General features: G+C 43.7%; 3 protein-coding genes across 6 annotated transcripts; 2 read left to right on the top strand and 1 right to left on the bottom strand.

The window, feature by feature from the left end:
* The first annotated feature begins 1,540 nt into the window (after positions 1–1,540).
* LOC103998486 (lysine-specific demethylase JMJ30) lies at positions 1,541–6,524 on the top strand. 3 transcript variants are annotated; one of them, XM_065126017.1, is made up of 6 exons: positions 1,543–2,106; positions 2,691–2,900; positions 3,646–3,777; positions 3,845–3,988; positions 5,620–5,712; positions 6,090–6,524. In XM_065126017.1, the coding sequence occupies exons 1-6, from the start codon at positions 1,630–1,632 to the stop codon at positions 6,279–6,281; spliced, it is 1,248 nt and encodes a 415-aa protein (XP_064982089.1). In that variant the 5' UTR covers positions 1,543–1,629; the 3' UTR covers positions 6,282–6,524. The 3 variants fall into 3 exon arrangements, with proteins under 3 accessions (XP_018674071.2, XP_018674070.2, XP_064982089.1); XM_018818526.2 differs by lacking the exon at positions 2,691–2,900 and having other exon boundaries at positions 1,541–2,106; XM_018818525.2 differs by lacking the exon at positions 5,620–5,712 and having other exon boundaries at positions 1,541–2,106.
* A 113-nt stretch (positions 6,525–6,637) lies between these two features.
* Positions 6,638–9,497, top strand: LOC103998491 (IRK-interacting protein-like). The gene is made up of 2 exons (XM_009419975.3): positions 6,638–7,267; positions 8,108–9,497. The coding sequence occupies exons 1-2, from the start codon at positions 6,785–6,787 to the stop codon at positions 9,398–9,400; spliced, it is 1,776 nt and encodes a 591-aa protein (XP_009418250.3). The 5' UTR covers positions 6,638–6,784; the 3' UTR covers positions 9,401–9,497.
* A 59-nt stretch (positions 9,498–9,556) lies between these two features.
* Positions 9,557–13,479, bottom strand: LOC135585748 (uncharacterized). Of its 2 annotated transcripts, none has more exons than XM_009419972.3 (5): positions 13,342–13,479; positions 12,688–13,099; positions 10,588–10,871; positions 10,286–10,513; positions 9,557–10,196 (listed from the first exon to the last, which is right to left on the bottom strand). In XM_009419972.3, the coding sequence occupies exons 2-5, from the start codon at positions 13,073–13,075 to the stop codon at positions 9,753–9,755; spliced, it is 1,344 nt and encodes a 447-aa protein (XP_009418247.2). In that variant the 5' UTR covers positions 13,076–13,099; positions 13,342–13,479; the 3' UTR covers positions 9,557–9,752. The 2 variants fall into 2 exon arrangements, with proteins under 2 accessions (XP_009418247.2, XP_064982088.1); XM_065126016.1 differs by having other exon boundaries at positions 13,180–13,456.
* Positions 13,480–14,035: the final 556 nt, after the last annotated feature.

Below are 14,035 nucleotides of genomic sequence, written 5' to 3'. Positions count from 1 at the left end.
AAAACTCCCTAGGGTTGTGATATGCTCTCGGGCTTCTCCGGTCCCGACTTGTTCCCCGTTTGGCCTCTATGGTGTCGAGGAGGCTACTAACTGCACCATCTATGGGATGAGTGGGATGATCATTTGTATCATTCCCGCCAAGGTTTGTACCTGCCTGGCCAGGCCGAGGAATGCCTCAGGTGAAATGACCGAGGGTCCCGTAGTATATCCGGGGGGAGAGAGCCCTGAATCATTGAACAAACACCAATAGTGATCCGGCATCGGAGCCGGAATCCCCCCATCCTTAAGGACAGGGAGGAGTTGATCACCAAGTCCGAAACGGGCGCGGTCAGCTGGTAGCTCTCCCTTGGGGGGAACTCTTGTGGGCTGCTTCTATGACATCGGCCCTCCTTCTAGTGCCAAAATGTTGATGAACGAGTGTATCATGGCCGATGCGTCAGCACGGCTTGGTCCACGGGTCGATGTTGGGAGTTCACGATCGGTTGGGTGAGACACCAAGGCTGATTGCATCCGCAAGTTGGGATGTCGACGCCGTTTGAGGGTAAGCGCCTCTCGGTCGGGACACGAGTGTTGTCTTCAGGAAGGGCATCTCTCGGTCGGGGTAGTCACACTTCCGGGGGTGGTAGCGCTCCTATACAGAAGGCCCTCATCGGGAAGTTCCCGACTTTGGCCCCTCGACGATTAAGTTAGTGATTGACTTCCTCCTTTCTTTGTTTTTTTCTCTCCCTAGCCGGATGCCGGTCAGGGGCTTTTATACTATTATGCGAGAATCGGCTATATGCGGGTTTGGCGCGACGATCGTTCCTCAAGTAGCAGGGTGGTACCTTCATGTGGTCGGCATCCCGGAATGCATGGAACGACGCCATGTAACGTCGTCCCGAGCTTTCCGAGACGGGATGTATCGAGAGGCGCCTCGGTACGGATCCTATTTTGGCGCATAGAAATACTCCTTGTGCTAACTTAGCAGGGGCGTGATGTAGCATTGATTGTGATGTGACTAGGGCCCAAAATATATCTTATCAACATATAACACGCACACAACCACTTTTTTTTTTTGAATTAATCCTATTTAGTCTTTTTATTACTATTGTTTCCAACAAAGGTTAACTTGTTTTATTTACTCTGCAAATATCTAGTAAACTGATTAGAGACCTTTTAAGCAATAAAACAATAATAGAATATTTACTTAATTCATTTCTTCCAGATAAAAGAAAGAACAAACAGATGCATATTTTGTGTCGAGTAATGCATATAAAAGAAAAAAAACAAATTATTTAATATATAATTTAATCTAGTTTTTCTCCAGTTCAAACCAACCTTGTAGAGCACCGCCCATGAATCGGAGGGGGCCCTGTGCCTTTTCCTGGGGCGGTGACGCGACCCTCCTCTGGCTCTGGCGTCCATAGAGGTACAAAGACACCAGACGCGCCACGTGCCAATTTGGTCGTCCACCATCACAACGGTGAGACCAACTGCGTTGACCTCTCTTAAGAGTATCTCGCGACTGGTTCACTTGGTGGAAGGATTGGAGGAGGTAAGGTTACTGCCGGTGCGAAAACCATGGTTGGGTGTTCCGAAAATATCTGACGCGGCGCTTTTTAATCTTTTCCGTCCACCGTTCGCGTCACGATGGGAGGAGAATCTGGCGCTCCAGCCGCGGAGGCGGCGAACACCGCGGCGGTGGAGGTAGACGAGGAGCGGCGAGCCGCGCTACTGCGGCGGATAACGGAGGAGGGCGGTTTCGCGTTCGTGAGCTCGGCGGAGAAGGCGGCTGGCGGCGACCTCCGGGCGGCGGAGGCGGCACGCGAGATGGCGTGGGAGCAACTCCACTCGGGGCCCTGGCACGAGGTCGTCCCTGCGTGGCGGGACGCCTACGCGATGGCGTGCCTCCACGTGGCGGAGCTCCGGGCCGGGGCCGGGGCCGGCGACAGGAGGGAGGCCCTCCGGGCGCTCGACATGGGGCTCATCATGGGCGGCCCGCTCCTCCGCCGCGACCTCGACGAGGCCGTGCAAAGGATCGCGGCGTGCGCCGAGGACGTGGTGGTGGCCGACGGTTGCGCGAACAAGTGGAGGGAGGGGATCTCCAACAACCGAGACCTAGCAGAGGTGAGATATTCAAGCACTAAAAGAGAAAAAAATGCCTTCTTTGAACAGAATTGCATAAATTTCTTCACAATATATTGGTCAATCTATTGTTGGTTTAACTCGCTCGGTTATGTTTTGGATACATTCTATTTGGATAACTTCTAAACTTCCTCTTCCGGATTTGATGTTTGAGATTGCTTTTCTTGACTGCTTCGTATTGCAATGGTAGGCCTCAACTGTTCACTGAACAAATCATCGTGTGTCTTTTGAGTTTCTACTTTTTACCTCTTCATTTACATCGGCTCATTCTTTTTGTGATTGTGTTCACTTGTTAATTCAAGAACTTATTGATCTTTGGTTTGTGATGAATAAGGAAGCTTACATCGTTGTTTTTCTTTTTACATTCTTTATCAACAATTATGCCACAACTCAAATTTTGAGTTGTACTTCTCTCATTTTGAATCGGCACATCTCCTTGAAGAATACACAATCATTCGAGCTACTGGATTTGTTCAAATACGTTTGTGAGCATGAATTTTTAGTTGATCAACAATGCACATGTATAGACCTGAATTACGCTATCATTTTATGAACTTTTCTTGTAGGCACTTCGAATATTGCCAAACAAATCACTATCCTCTAAGAAAGTTGAGAAACGGCCATCCCTTTCACTGGAGACATTTATATGTGATTATTTTTTACATGATTCCCCGGTTATCATCAGTGGATGCATTGATCATTGGCCGGCACGGACAAAGTGGAAGGATATAGCGTATTTACAGAGGGTAGCAGGAGATCGAACTGTCCCAGTTGAGGTGAATAGCCTTTCCTTGTGTTGCTGAATTTATGACATCATGGGAGCAACTTGCACATGGATGACAGATTGGAGGAAAAAATCATATGCATTGAAAAACTCTAAAACCTAATAGATGAATCAAAGTAATGAAACTTTATCTGTGCCTAAATGAAAAATCTCAAGGCATTACATAGCTTGAATAAAACTTTTGGTTTATGCTAGATCAAAAGGTTGTCTCTTCTAATCCATTAAAAGCTGTGTGATTCATATACTGTTGGTTTACTTCTTGGTCAAAAACTCAAGCTTTGTTTCGTACACCGTTGGAATCATGATGTGCTTAATGTCAACACCCCCAATCTCCCATGCTGTAATGGGCTCTGAAAGTTAAGGATGGCCTGGCATAGTCTAGTTTTCTTTCATATACCACTGGATAATGCTTGAATTGCTGCTTTTACATTATTTAATTTATGGGTTGATTATCGTATGCTAGTCCTTGCGGTCAAAACTGCTTTAAACTTTTGTGACTTGTGAATTCTTCACAATTAGTTGCTTATAACTTGCTATTATCTTGCTTTTCTCTGTTATTTGGAGTACGGATATTCAGAGTCTATCTTTCAAGGTCACTTAGAATTGGATCGTGGAATTTTAGAATCTATATGTCAAGGTCACTTAAATGAGCATATCCACATACCAAGTTATTGATATTGCTAATTAGGCTACATAAGTGCCAATAATTTTAGACTAAAAGCTAATTTCATATTTAGGTTGGGAAGAACTATCTCTGTTCTGAATGGAAGCAAGAGCTAATTTCTTTCTCACAGTTTCTTGAGAGGGTTCATTCAAATAACTGCCCTTCCAACTTGACATATCTGGCTCAGCATCCTTTGTTTGATCAGGTACCTCAACAATTCTTCAATATTATCTTCACCGTGTATCAAATAACTGTTTCTACTGAACTGGCAGATACAAGAGCTACGTGATGATATAATGATTCCCGACTATTGCTTTGCTGGTGGTGGGGAACTCCGATCCCTTAATGCTTGGTTTGGTCCACTTGGTACAGTGACACCATTGCACCAGGATCCTCATCATAATCTTTTTGCACAGGTATATTGAGATGTGCATAGTAAATATGTTAAACTGATATTTATCACTTTTAAAATCTTTATTCAACTTGCTGCATAGTAAATCCAAAAGGACATCATTCACCCACAGGTAAAGTACCATTCTCTTCCATCTTTTGTTGGTTACTTGCTGCCTGAACTTGACTGCTCATGTCATATGCTTATATGACTGCCCAACATATAGCTGCTTTCACCACTGTGGCATTGTTGAAGTCTGCTAGGCCTGTTATGGCAAACAATGAGAGAAGTTAAATGGATTTAAAGATCTATTTCCAAGAAAAAAAGAAAAGTACACTGCTTTGTTTTGACAGAATCTTGACTTGCATAAAATTATCAATATGCCTGAGATTATATGCATTTGACAAAATCTATTAAGTTGAGTGGCAGGCTCAGTAAAGTCTGCTTGGTTTATTTTCTCTACAAGACTCTTAGAGTACACCATTTTGCACTCTGACATGCACTTTGGCTTCATGTGAAATACTAATTATTTTTAACGAGTCACATTTTATATTATCCCAGATAATTGAAACGGTATGGTTTGTTGTTGTTGTTAATCATGTCTTATATTACCCAAGAAAAACAATCTGAAGATGCTCAGATTGGTTTATCAGAAACAATGAAAATAATGGTATTATTTGGGATTCAATTACTGGATGCTCCTAAGGGATTCTTTAAGGGCAACGCCCCCAAAATTTTGTCATATCTCAGATAGTGATCAAGACAATTCTTAGACTTAATAATCAAGATGCTACCAATGTAGTGCCTAGATTTGCTTATGCAAAAAAAAGAGAGGCATTTTTTAACCTGAGTTAATTCCGTATCTTGTAGGACCATTTGATTCACAGATATAAGGTTGTCAGACAAGAAGGTATAAGCTTTGTATGAGCCAAATTAGTCTAACTATAAAAAATAGAAGGAATCAATGAAGATAATGTGGTTAAACCTCCTTGTTACTGGAACAACGATTATTCCACAGGAAAACCTATAGCAAGAGCTATATCAACTTTTGTTCAAAGTTTGTGTCAGTTAACAGCTTTGTCTCTTTCCTTTTTTGTCTACAGAACCATATATATAAATAAATATGTGTGTGTGTGTGTGTGTGTGTGTCTACACATATTCATAACCATGTTAGCATTGTCAGCATCATTGGCTGCCCACCAGTAATTGTATACTGGTCATGTTCATTTGTATACAAGTGATTGTATACACATGCTAACAATGGTTGCTAGGCTATTGTAATAAAGCTTGCAAAATCAATGTGTATGCCCACGGATGTTATAAACTATTTTATTTTGAACATGTTGAACCCATGTTAAACATAGTAATGTCCAGGATAAATATGATGGCTGTCTAGTTCTTGTTTGGAACAACTCCTCATTCCAGCATTAGTACTTGTATAGTTATTTCAACTAATAAACATCCTAGACAATTATAGCCAAATAGATATGAATATGACTTGTTCGAATAGCCTATTCCACTAGCATAGTAATTTCTATTTCACTCTTATGGTCATACCCAATGGGTCATAGATCTTTGATGCCTAGGGGCACAGTTCCATAAGACCAAAATCGGGTGATTTTCTCATTTGATTGTCTTTGATGTCATGATATATAGGTGATTGGCAGAAAATACATAAGACTTTATCCAGCTTCAGCATCAGAGAGCTTGTATCCTCATACGGAATCCATGCTTAGCAATTCCAGCCAGGTATGTAGTTACTAGAAAACACTGAGAAAGCACGAGCCTCAGTTATGCAAATTCCTGATTGTGAAAGGCATCGCCGCCTGGCTTTACAAAACAGCCTCACATGGGGCATGCAATTTTATCTATGGTAGCCTTGACTTTAACCTGGTATGCCTGCCAGGATTTGGAGTATTTGTGGTAGGTATGCCCAAGCTGACTATATCTGGTTCTTGACGATCTCAGCCTTCCCAACAGTATCATTACTTTCAAAAAAGCAGTTGGTTTTCATAAACATTTAGAACTTAATTTGCTGATTAACTTAGTGGGAAAATGTCATGTGGCATAGCATGTTACCAAGTTCTAGGGTGAAATTTATAATGTTGTTTCGGATCTGTCTGCAGGTTGACCTCGACAACATTGATTTCACAGAGTTCCCAAAGGTGGAAAATCTTGATTTCTTCGACTGTGTCTTGGAGGAAGGTGAAATGCTTTACATTCCACCCAAATGGTGGCATTATGTGAGATCACTTTCTACCAGTTTCTCTGTCAGTTTTTGGTGGAGCGCAACAGCCTATCCCTCTGAAGGTGCATAGTATTAGTGTTCCTTGCCATTCCATAGCCTTTTTGGACGGGGGTTGTATGAGAGGAAATCATGGAATCACAGGATTAATTATGTTGGACTCTATTTATATACACAGAGGACCCACTATTTGGGATCCATCATTACAAGATGTAGTTTTGTTGGTCTATCACAGGGTGTATCTTAATCTATACACACCTTTAGCCTGTAATATCACATTTGTGTTTTGTCTATCGAATTGAAGTTAAGAGCAGCACTACTAGTGACTACTTTTCCCCCCAGCAGTGATACAGGACAGGTCCTTCCCTCCATGTATGTCAATTGATCATCTTTGTGTTCTGACCCCAACAGTGATTCAGGTTTTCGTGGATTTGATGATGCTGCATCAACTGATTCTCCAATATTTTATTCCCTATAAATTCTTCGCTTTCTGTTTACGTCAAAAATAAAGCTTGAAGCACATGCAAGCGTGTTCGGAGCATGCGCCGAGCATGATGACAAGAAGCAACACAGAACATGGCCGCTATGATGACATATGATATGAAATCTAGCAATTGCTTGGGTGTATGTATAAGAAGAAATCTCATCTTTCTAGGAACACAGGTCATCGGATCGGAATTCAGGTACACATCTTCTGTGATCGCCGTCGTAAGAAATTCTATCTATGGTCGCTTGCTCACGGAGTTCAGATTGAAGCGGTTCCATGACTGCCTTGGAGTGGCGCTGCCAAAGAGCTGCTCCATCGTGCCCATGCCTCGAAAGATACCGAGCTCCATGAACTCATCTGGTGGTGCGGCTGCTGCTGCTACGCAGGGTCATGGGTTCCGCAGGCAGGACATCCGGGCGGCACTGGCGAAGGCAGCGGAGCTGAGGGCGCTCCACGCGGCGCTGCTCCAGGGGGGGAACGGCGGCAGCCCAGCGGTGGCGAGGTTGCCTGCCGGTGTTTCCCGCCCTGCGAACCGGTTCTCTGTATTTGAAGATTACCCTGTCTTCACGCCGGTGAGTAGTGCCTACTCTTTTGGTTCGTCATCGTAAGAGTCCTGTCGCCGTTCCATGCAAAACTGGACATCTCTCTGTGGTTTCCATAGTGCTGGAAGAATCAGTAGTAAAAAATTTCAGTCCATTCGAAGTTGTAGTCGATCAGAGGTACATTCAACCATCCGATCTGCACATTTGTTTCCATTCCGAAAAATATGAAACACACTTTATAAGAATTTTATATTACCAGTATAGTCTCAATGTCTATTTCAATAAGAATTTCAATAGGAATTTTGATCTCTATGTCTCAACATCAACATCCAGTCGACTGCAAACCCTCCCAGTATAGCTACCAGCTCCATTATATGAGTAGTAGTCTTTGTTTACTGGAAATTTTCCATTTACAACGATGCAGTACTCAACAAAATCATATACTTTTGTGTTGAGACGAAGAGAAAAACTCGAAACCAAAAAAGAAATTAAGAGATTTTTGGAATATATAGCAAAAAGATGATGTAAGACTTAATATAATTTGATTTTTTTTTTTTATCCATAGAGAAAATTAATTTTTTTTAGTTTATAAGAAAAATCAAACGCAAGAAATCATTTTGAGTTAATTCAAGCTCAAACTCCTAAAAAAACTCTCTCACACAAACCGGAAAACACTTTTCTCGTAATCTTCTCTATATCCATCCATCCATCCATCCATTCATCTTTTTTGGATTTTCTTATTAAAATTTGACTCACTGGTGCATTTATATGTAATTAAGGATCCTAATACGTTTCTTATTGTTTAAACGACGGGCATTCAAGAAATTATCCACTGGCTCCCGGTGCACTAACCATGTGCCCCCATTGCAGGCTGCTCCAGACGCTGTGATTCTGACGTGCTCGAGTAGACGAACAGGTTCATGGGCAAACACCATAGTCACGTCATACGACACATGCAGGGAGGAAACCGTTGACTTGGATGTGGCCGGTGGGCAAAAGAACCTGAGCGACAACGTCAAGAGCACTCGGGCACTGCCCACCCCACAGCAATCCGTAAAGATGCCCGTAAAACACGGAGGGCCAATCCTTTCATGGGTTTTGTCTAAATCAACAAGGAAGTGCAAGCCCGAAACGCCGCCAAAGACGATGGCGTCCGACGACATGTCCCAACTTTTGAAGGAATGGGGGGTTTCTTCACTTGAATCACTGGAGGAGGAGCTCCTCCACGCCAAGGAGAATAGGGATGCTGCCCTGGAAGAAGTTTCAGAGATGAAGTCCTTACTGGCAGAGCTGCAGCAGAAGCTACACAGTTTGGAAGCTTACTGTGAAGAGCTGAAGAAAGCTTTAAAGCAGGCTGTGCATGGAAAGAGTCCCCAGGTTCTATACAAGTTTAAGCTGTCCAAGAGAGTGAAATCCATCAGAGGCAGTCGAGACGATTTGATGCCCGTCAGCCAAGAGGTACTGGTGGAGGGTTTCTTGCAGATAGTCTCAGAGTGCAGGCTCTCTGTCACGCACTTCTGTGAGACAGTCATCCACCAAACCAGGGAAACTGATGACGATCTGTCAGGGAGGCTAAATTTGTTTCTCCAACCACATCAGATGACATTAACTAGTAGTAACTCCTCCAAAGTAGCACTCTGCCATTTGGAAGCCATCGTGAACCAATCTCTGTATCAGGATTTCGAGAACTGTGTGTTCCAAAAGAATGGATCGCCAAAGTTTCTAGATCCCCGGCGAGAGCGCCAGGAGAACTTCTCGTCTTTTGTTGCACTCCGGAACTTGGGCTGGAATGAGGTTTTGCACAAGGGAACGAAGCACTACAGTGACGATTTCAGCAGGTTTTGTGATCGAAAATTTAGTAGCGTTGCTGCGGTGCTGAATTGGTCAACACCATGGCCTGAGCATCTTCTCCGATGCTTCTTGATAGGTGCCAAATGCATTTGGTTGCTCCATCTGCTGGCGTTTTCCTTCGAACCATCGTTGATGATTTTGCGGGTTGAGGGAAACAGGGATTTCGACCCCATTCATATGGAGGAGATTCCATTGGACGGTCACAGAGCACAAGCCCCTGCTCGAGTTAGGACCATGGTGATGCCTGGATTCTTTGTTCGCGACCGGGTGCTGAGGTGCAGAGTTCTCTGCAGGTATGGTTCTGAATCATAAACACTCGATAATAGCACCATGTTTGTGCTTCCTTGAGTGATCAAAATCAATCGATGTTTCATCATATGCTGCATGCTTCTCCTTCTCTTTCTTCTCAAGGATTGGCTTGATGAGACTTTCAACTTTTGCTCAACAAACATTGAAGAGATATCGATCTCCCAACCAAAGTGCGTTTGAGATTACACTTAGAGTTTGAGTTACCTTATGCGTTAATTAGCATGAGATATACAAATATGCTCCAGAGTAAAACATATAGAGGGAGAGAGAGAGAGAAAGAAGTAAAATGGGAGGGGGACAAAGCAGCTCTCAACTCAATGAAACTGATATGTCCAGGGAAGGACACAGCCAGCTACTATGACAAGACAGTGTCATTAAACCTGAACGACACATCGCCTGAAGTGTCCCACCCGGGCCATGTCTCGGATGAATCATCCGCAACGAGGTTCTTGGGCAGTTCAGCTGCCAGTGGAGGAAACCGGACAGAAGGTGCTGCTGCGGGCTTGCACCGTCCGAGCTCATCGGCCGATGCCTGCTCCCACATCAGAACATGAATCCGAATCGGCTTCAGAGCATGCCTATGCAAGGAGAGCTTCTGGCTGAGCGAGATGGTGTCGAAACAACGAATGGCTCCTGCGGAGGACACCATCCACGGGAGGACCTTCTCATTGGACACCCTCGAGATCACTAGCAGCTTGGACGAGTCTCTTGCTTGTTTGAACAGAACTCCAAGGCCCGATCGGGTTGAAGCTGCTGCTTCATCGTCGGTTTCGTCAACCGAAGCAATGTAGATGAAGCCCTGTAGAGAAGAATGAGGCTCAAGATAGGTTTCACTTCATACTATGTTACCTACCACAAAGAAAGAAAGAAGAAAGCATTCAAGCAAACCTCTTCGGTGCGACCGATTGCAAAGCCCAGCTTGGTGTCACCTTCTTGAAGCCTAATATCCACAGCAAGTTCTCCAGCAGATGGGGTGTACCAAAGGCGAGCCGCCTTGACCACGCCGATGTCGACCCCATGGTAGTCCTCGAACCCATAAAGGCTAGCGTTTGCGAGACTCGAAAGGTCAGATAGGGATCCACTATTCACAGTTGCAGAGGCGGTCTCCCCAGATATCTGCACAGGAAAACATAAGCTCGACTCACTCGAATGCAAAAAGCCCTTCACCTTTGTCGAACGTTGATTCTCACCTTGGTGAGGAGAGCCTCAGTCTGGACATCCATGAAGTCTATGGGGACTCCTGAGATCTGAGAGGCGACGAGCCAAGCATTTGCACGGGCCAAGGTGTCCTCGAGGGAGTTGTAGCGGGAAGCAACTGGGTCCAATGCCTTTGGAAGAACCAGCATCGAGAGGAAGCAGCTGGAGTTGGAAACTGGCAGAAACTCCTTCATCTTCTTCTCCCAATTATAAGATACGTATCCATCCTGAATCTTGCAAGTGCTCAGCGCACATACCACCCTCGAGCTTCGTGAGCCTTAAGAACAAAGAAAGGGTGGTAATTCTTGGAGACAAATGAGAAAATAGTAAAGCTTATCTTGCGTGAGCTCCTTCAGCACTGATAATGAACTTCTCTTCTATTATTTGCCGATGATCATATAACCACAAATCTAGTTCTATAGGAATTAACTGTATGGAGGCAGACTTGGATCTATTTAATTAATTAAGATATATTATAAAATTGATTAGATTTTGATTAAAATTATCGATCAATATAAATAAAATTTAATTATGATATAATTCCTTGAAAGATGATCTTGATAGAATAGACTCTCTTAATTATCTTTCATAGATCATCTATATATAGAGAGAGAGAGAGAGAGAGAGAGAGAGAGAGAGAGAGATCATAGTATGTTGCTTTGCAACATTCTAAGTATCTTGATTATCATATTTAAAGGGATGCACCTTCTATCTCAAATTTATGATACTTAGTTTCAATATTAGAATTAAATTTTTGTACATTGGTTTTATTTCTTATAGTTAGTATAAGAATTATGACTTTGAAATCTAAGTTGTTATAGATCATTAACGAAACTATATCTTCGTAGGAGATTGTTAATAAAAAAAAATCTAATTATAATAAGATTATTTAGGAGTGAGCTTGATAGAAGGGACTCTCCTAATTATATCCTTTACTCTCGCTTATATAAAGGTAGGACCTTTAGGGGATCACACAATAATAGATAGATCTCTTCTCTCATCTCTCTATAAATATTTATTTCATCAATTATAATAGGACTAAAAATAAAAAGAAAGGAGAATGAGAGTTTAGCTTTTTTTTTTTTTTTTTCCCACATTTCAATAGTCTTGAAACTAGGAAGAAAGGATAATGAGAATTTAGCTTTTTTTCACATGTTGATTATGATGGATTCATATATAGATCATGGTATTGATTTTATGAGGTATCTTATTGGTTATTGTATTTAAAGAAGAATGAGAGTTTAGATTTTTTCTTAATGCTGATTCAGATCATGGTATTAATTCATGATATCCAAATACCTTATTGATTATCGTATTTAAAGACATGTACTTTTTTTTTTAAATCTTAGATCTACGGTACTTAATTTCGGTCTTGATATTAATTTTTTATATAATAATTTTATTTTTTAAAAGGTACAGATAATATCTGTATCTATGAGATTGAGACTAAACAGTTACAATAACTCGCAGAATGGTTTTGCTAATAGTCTATCAGATGTTTGGTCAAAGAAGGCTTGTGCCATAAGCCAGCTCGTGGGAAGGAATCTAGTTCGGCTGTCACCCATGGTAATAAAAAATTAGTATTCATGAAGATGTCTCTTGCAGACCACTTTGCATCAAAATTTAAGATCAAAGTATCAAGGAAGCAACTCTTAGTTTGAGCCAAACTATATCATATAAAAGAATCTATATCCATCCCTTCACTCAGTAGAATTGGACGACAAGTCAAAAACAAGGAAGCGGGACAGACAACTCTAAATCAATAGGAAAACTGGTACCAAGCTATTAATAAAACTACAGAGGGGCTCCCTGTATCTTCGCAGATTATATACAGTCTTAAGAGAATCCAACGAGCGCTTTTCTAGTACATGCATCTTGAGTTTTCTTTTCTGTGTTAAATGGCAAAAGCTACCGTATTCTACGCCAAAAATTTCTAAGATGGATTACGGGTTGATGAAGACAAAAAGAAGTCTCCTGTAACGAAGTCGATGAAGAAAAATTTGCTCAAGAATGAGAGAATTAATACCCTGTGTCCGACTTGGGAGGTCAATATGAGAGAATTTGGAGTCAGAAGAGGAGGTCAGAGGCCGTACCCTGCAACGCGATGCACTCGCTCTCCATGCGGTCCACGAAGCCGACGGCGTAGTTGGGATCGCGGATGGAGCGGAGCACGTACTGGCGCCGCCCGGCCGGGCCGTGTGGCACGATGCAGGCCTGGAGCTCCGCCGCGTTGCCGCCGCACCGCCGGACCCTGACCTCGATGGACGTGTCCCCGCGCTTGAAGGCCGAGTGGAGCAGCTTCTGGACCCCACTCTTTCCGCCTTTGAACGGGGAGCGGACGGCGGGGGACCCTCCGATCTTGATCTCCTCCACAACGTCCCCCGTCTGCAGCAAGTCCCCGCCCCACTCCTCCGCCTTGGAGCTCCCCGCCACGCACTCGATCGCCACCACCGACGGCTGCTGCGGGCGGTCCATTCTCATCCCAGTCGTTCCCGCTCCCTCTCGCTGCACCAATCGTCCCAATATCAGTATCAAAGATTCTTAAGGAAATCCGACTAATCTCGGCGTAAAGATGCGATCTTTACGGCTTTCTCGATCGCCGGAACCAAGGAAAAAAAATCCCAGCTTTGCGCGATTGACGATCTCAGCACATGGAATCCTCCTCAAGTCTCGATTTTTAATCCCAAAGAGTGGAATAAATAAAAATAAAAAGAAGGATATTTTGTAGCAGGAGAGGAAGAAAGTACGTGAGATCAAAAGAGGCTTGTAGCAGAGAGATTCTCCTTCGAACCGAATTCAATGAAGACTCCTCCTGCAGAGGGAGGGAGGGAGGGAAGCAGGGACGGGAGGCGTGTTTACTTGGATCGATTGCTCGCATATGGCAAACAATTATATAAAGAATGCAGAGTTGAGCCCAACGCTGTCGTTGTGGAGGTGACGGGTGGAGTGGGGTTGGGAGGTATTTTTCCCTGCACCGGTCCTGGAAGGCAACATTATTTCTCGCGAAGCCCGGCGGGCCGGTAGATTCCTTTGCGGGGTCCGCCGACATCCGATTGCGAGGATAACCATCTTCCCCTGCGTGGGGTTCCGTGTCGGGTGAGGTACAATTGCGATCGCAGCCGTTGATTCCGTGGACCTGGAGGAGTGCGCACGCGGGTTCGGAGAAAGCTAACTGAGCTTCCCCTACCTAACGTCGGACGACGAGTGGGGCCCGGGGTCACTCGCAGCTGAGGCGTCGAGAATATATATGCTCGGAATAAATGCGGAATGATCTCAACCGTAAAAGTTATAATGATCAGACGCAGTGGACGGTGGATTACGGGTTATTAATTGGGAGGAGCCGCGGCTCGTGGTCTCGCACGATTGGCTCTGACGGCAGGGAACACCGACGCAAACACCGGTTGGGATTTCGGATGTTGCTACGGTTGCGTTCCCTGTCTG

This window comes from Musa acuminata, chromosome BXJ2-9, assembly GCF_036884655.1.
Source record: "Musa acuminata AAA Group cultivar baxijiao chromosome BXJ2-9, Cavendish_Baxijiao_AAA, whole genome shotgun sequence".
NCBI classification, from domain to species: domain Eukaryota; kingdom Viridiplantae; phylum Streptophyta; class Magnoliopsida; order Zingiberales; family Musaceae; genus Musa; species Musa acuminata.
Note: the sequence above shows the minus strand (reverse complement) of the source record. Positions and strands in the feature narration are given on the sequence as shown.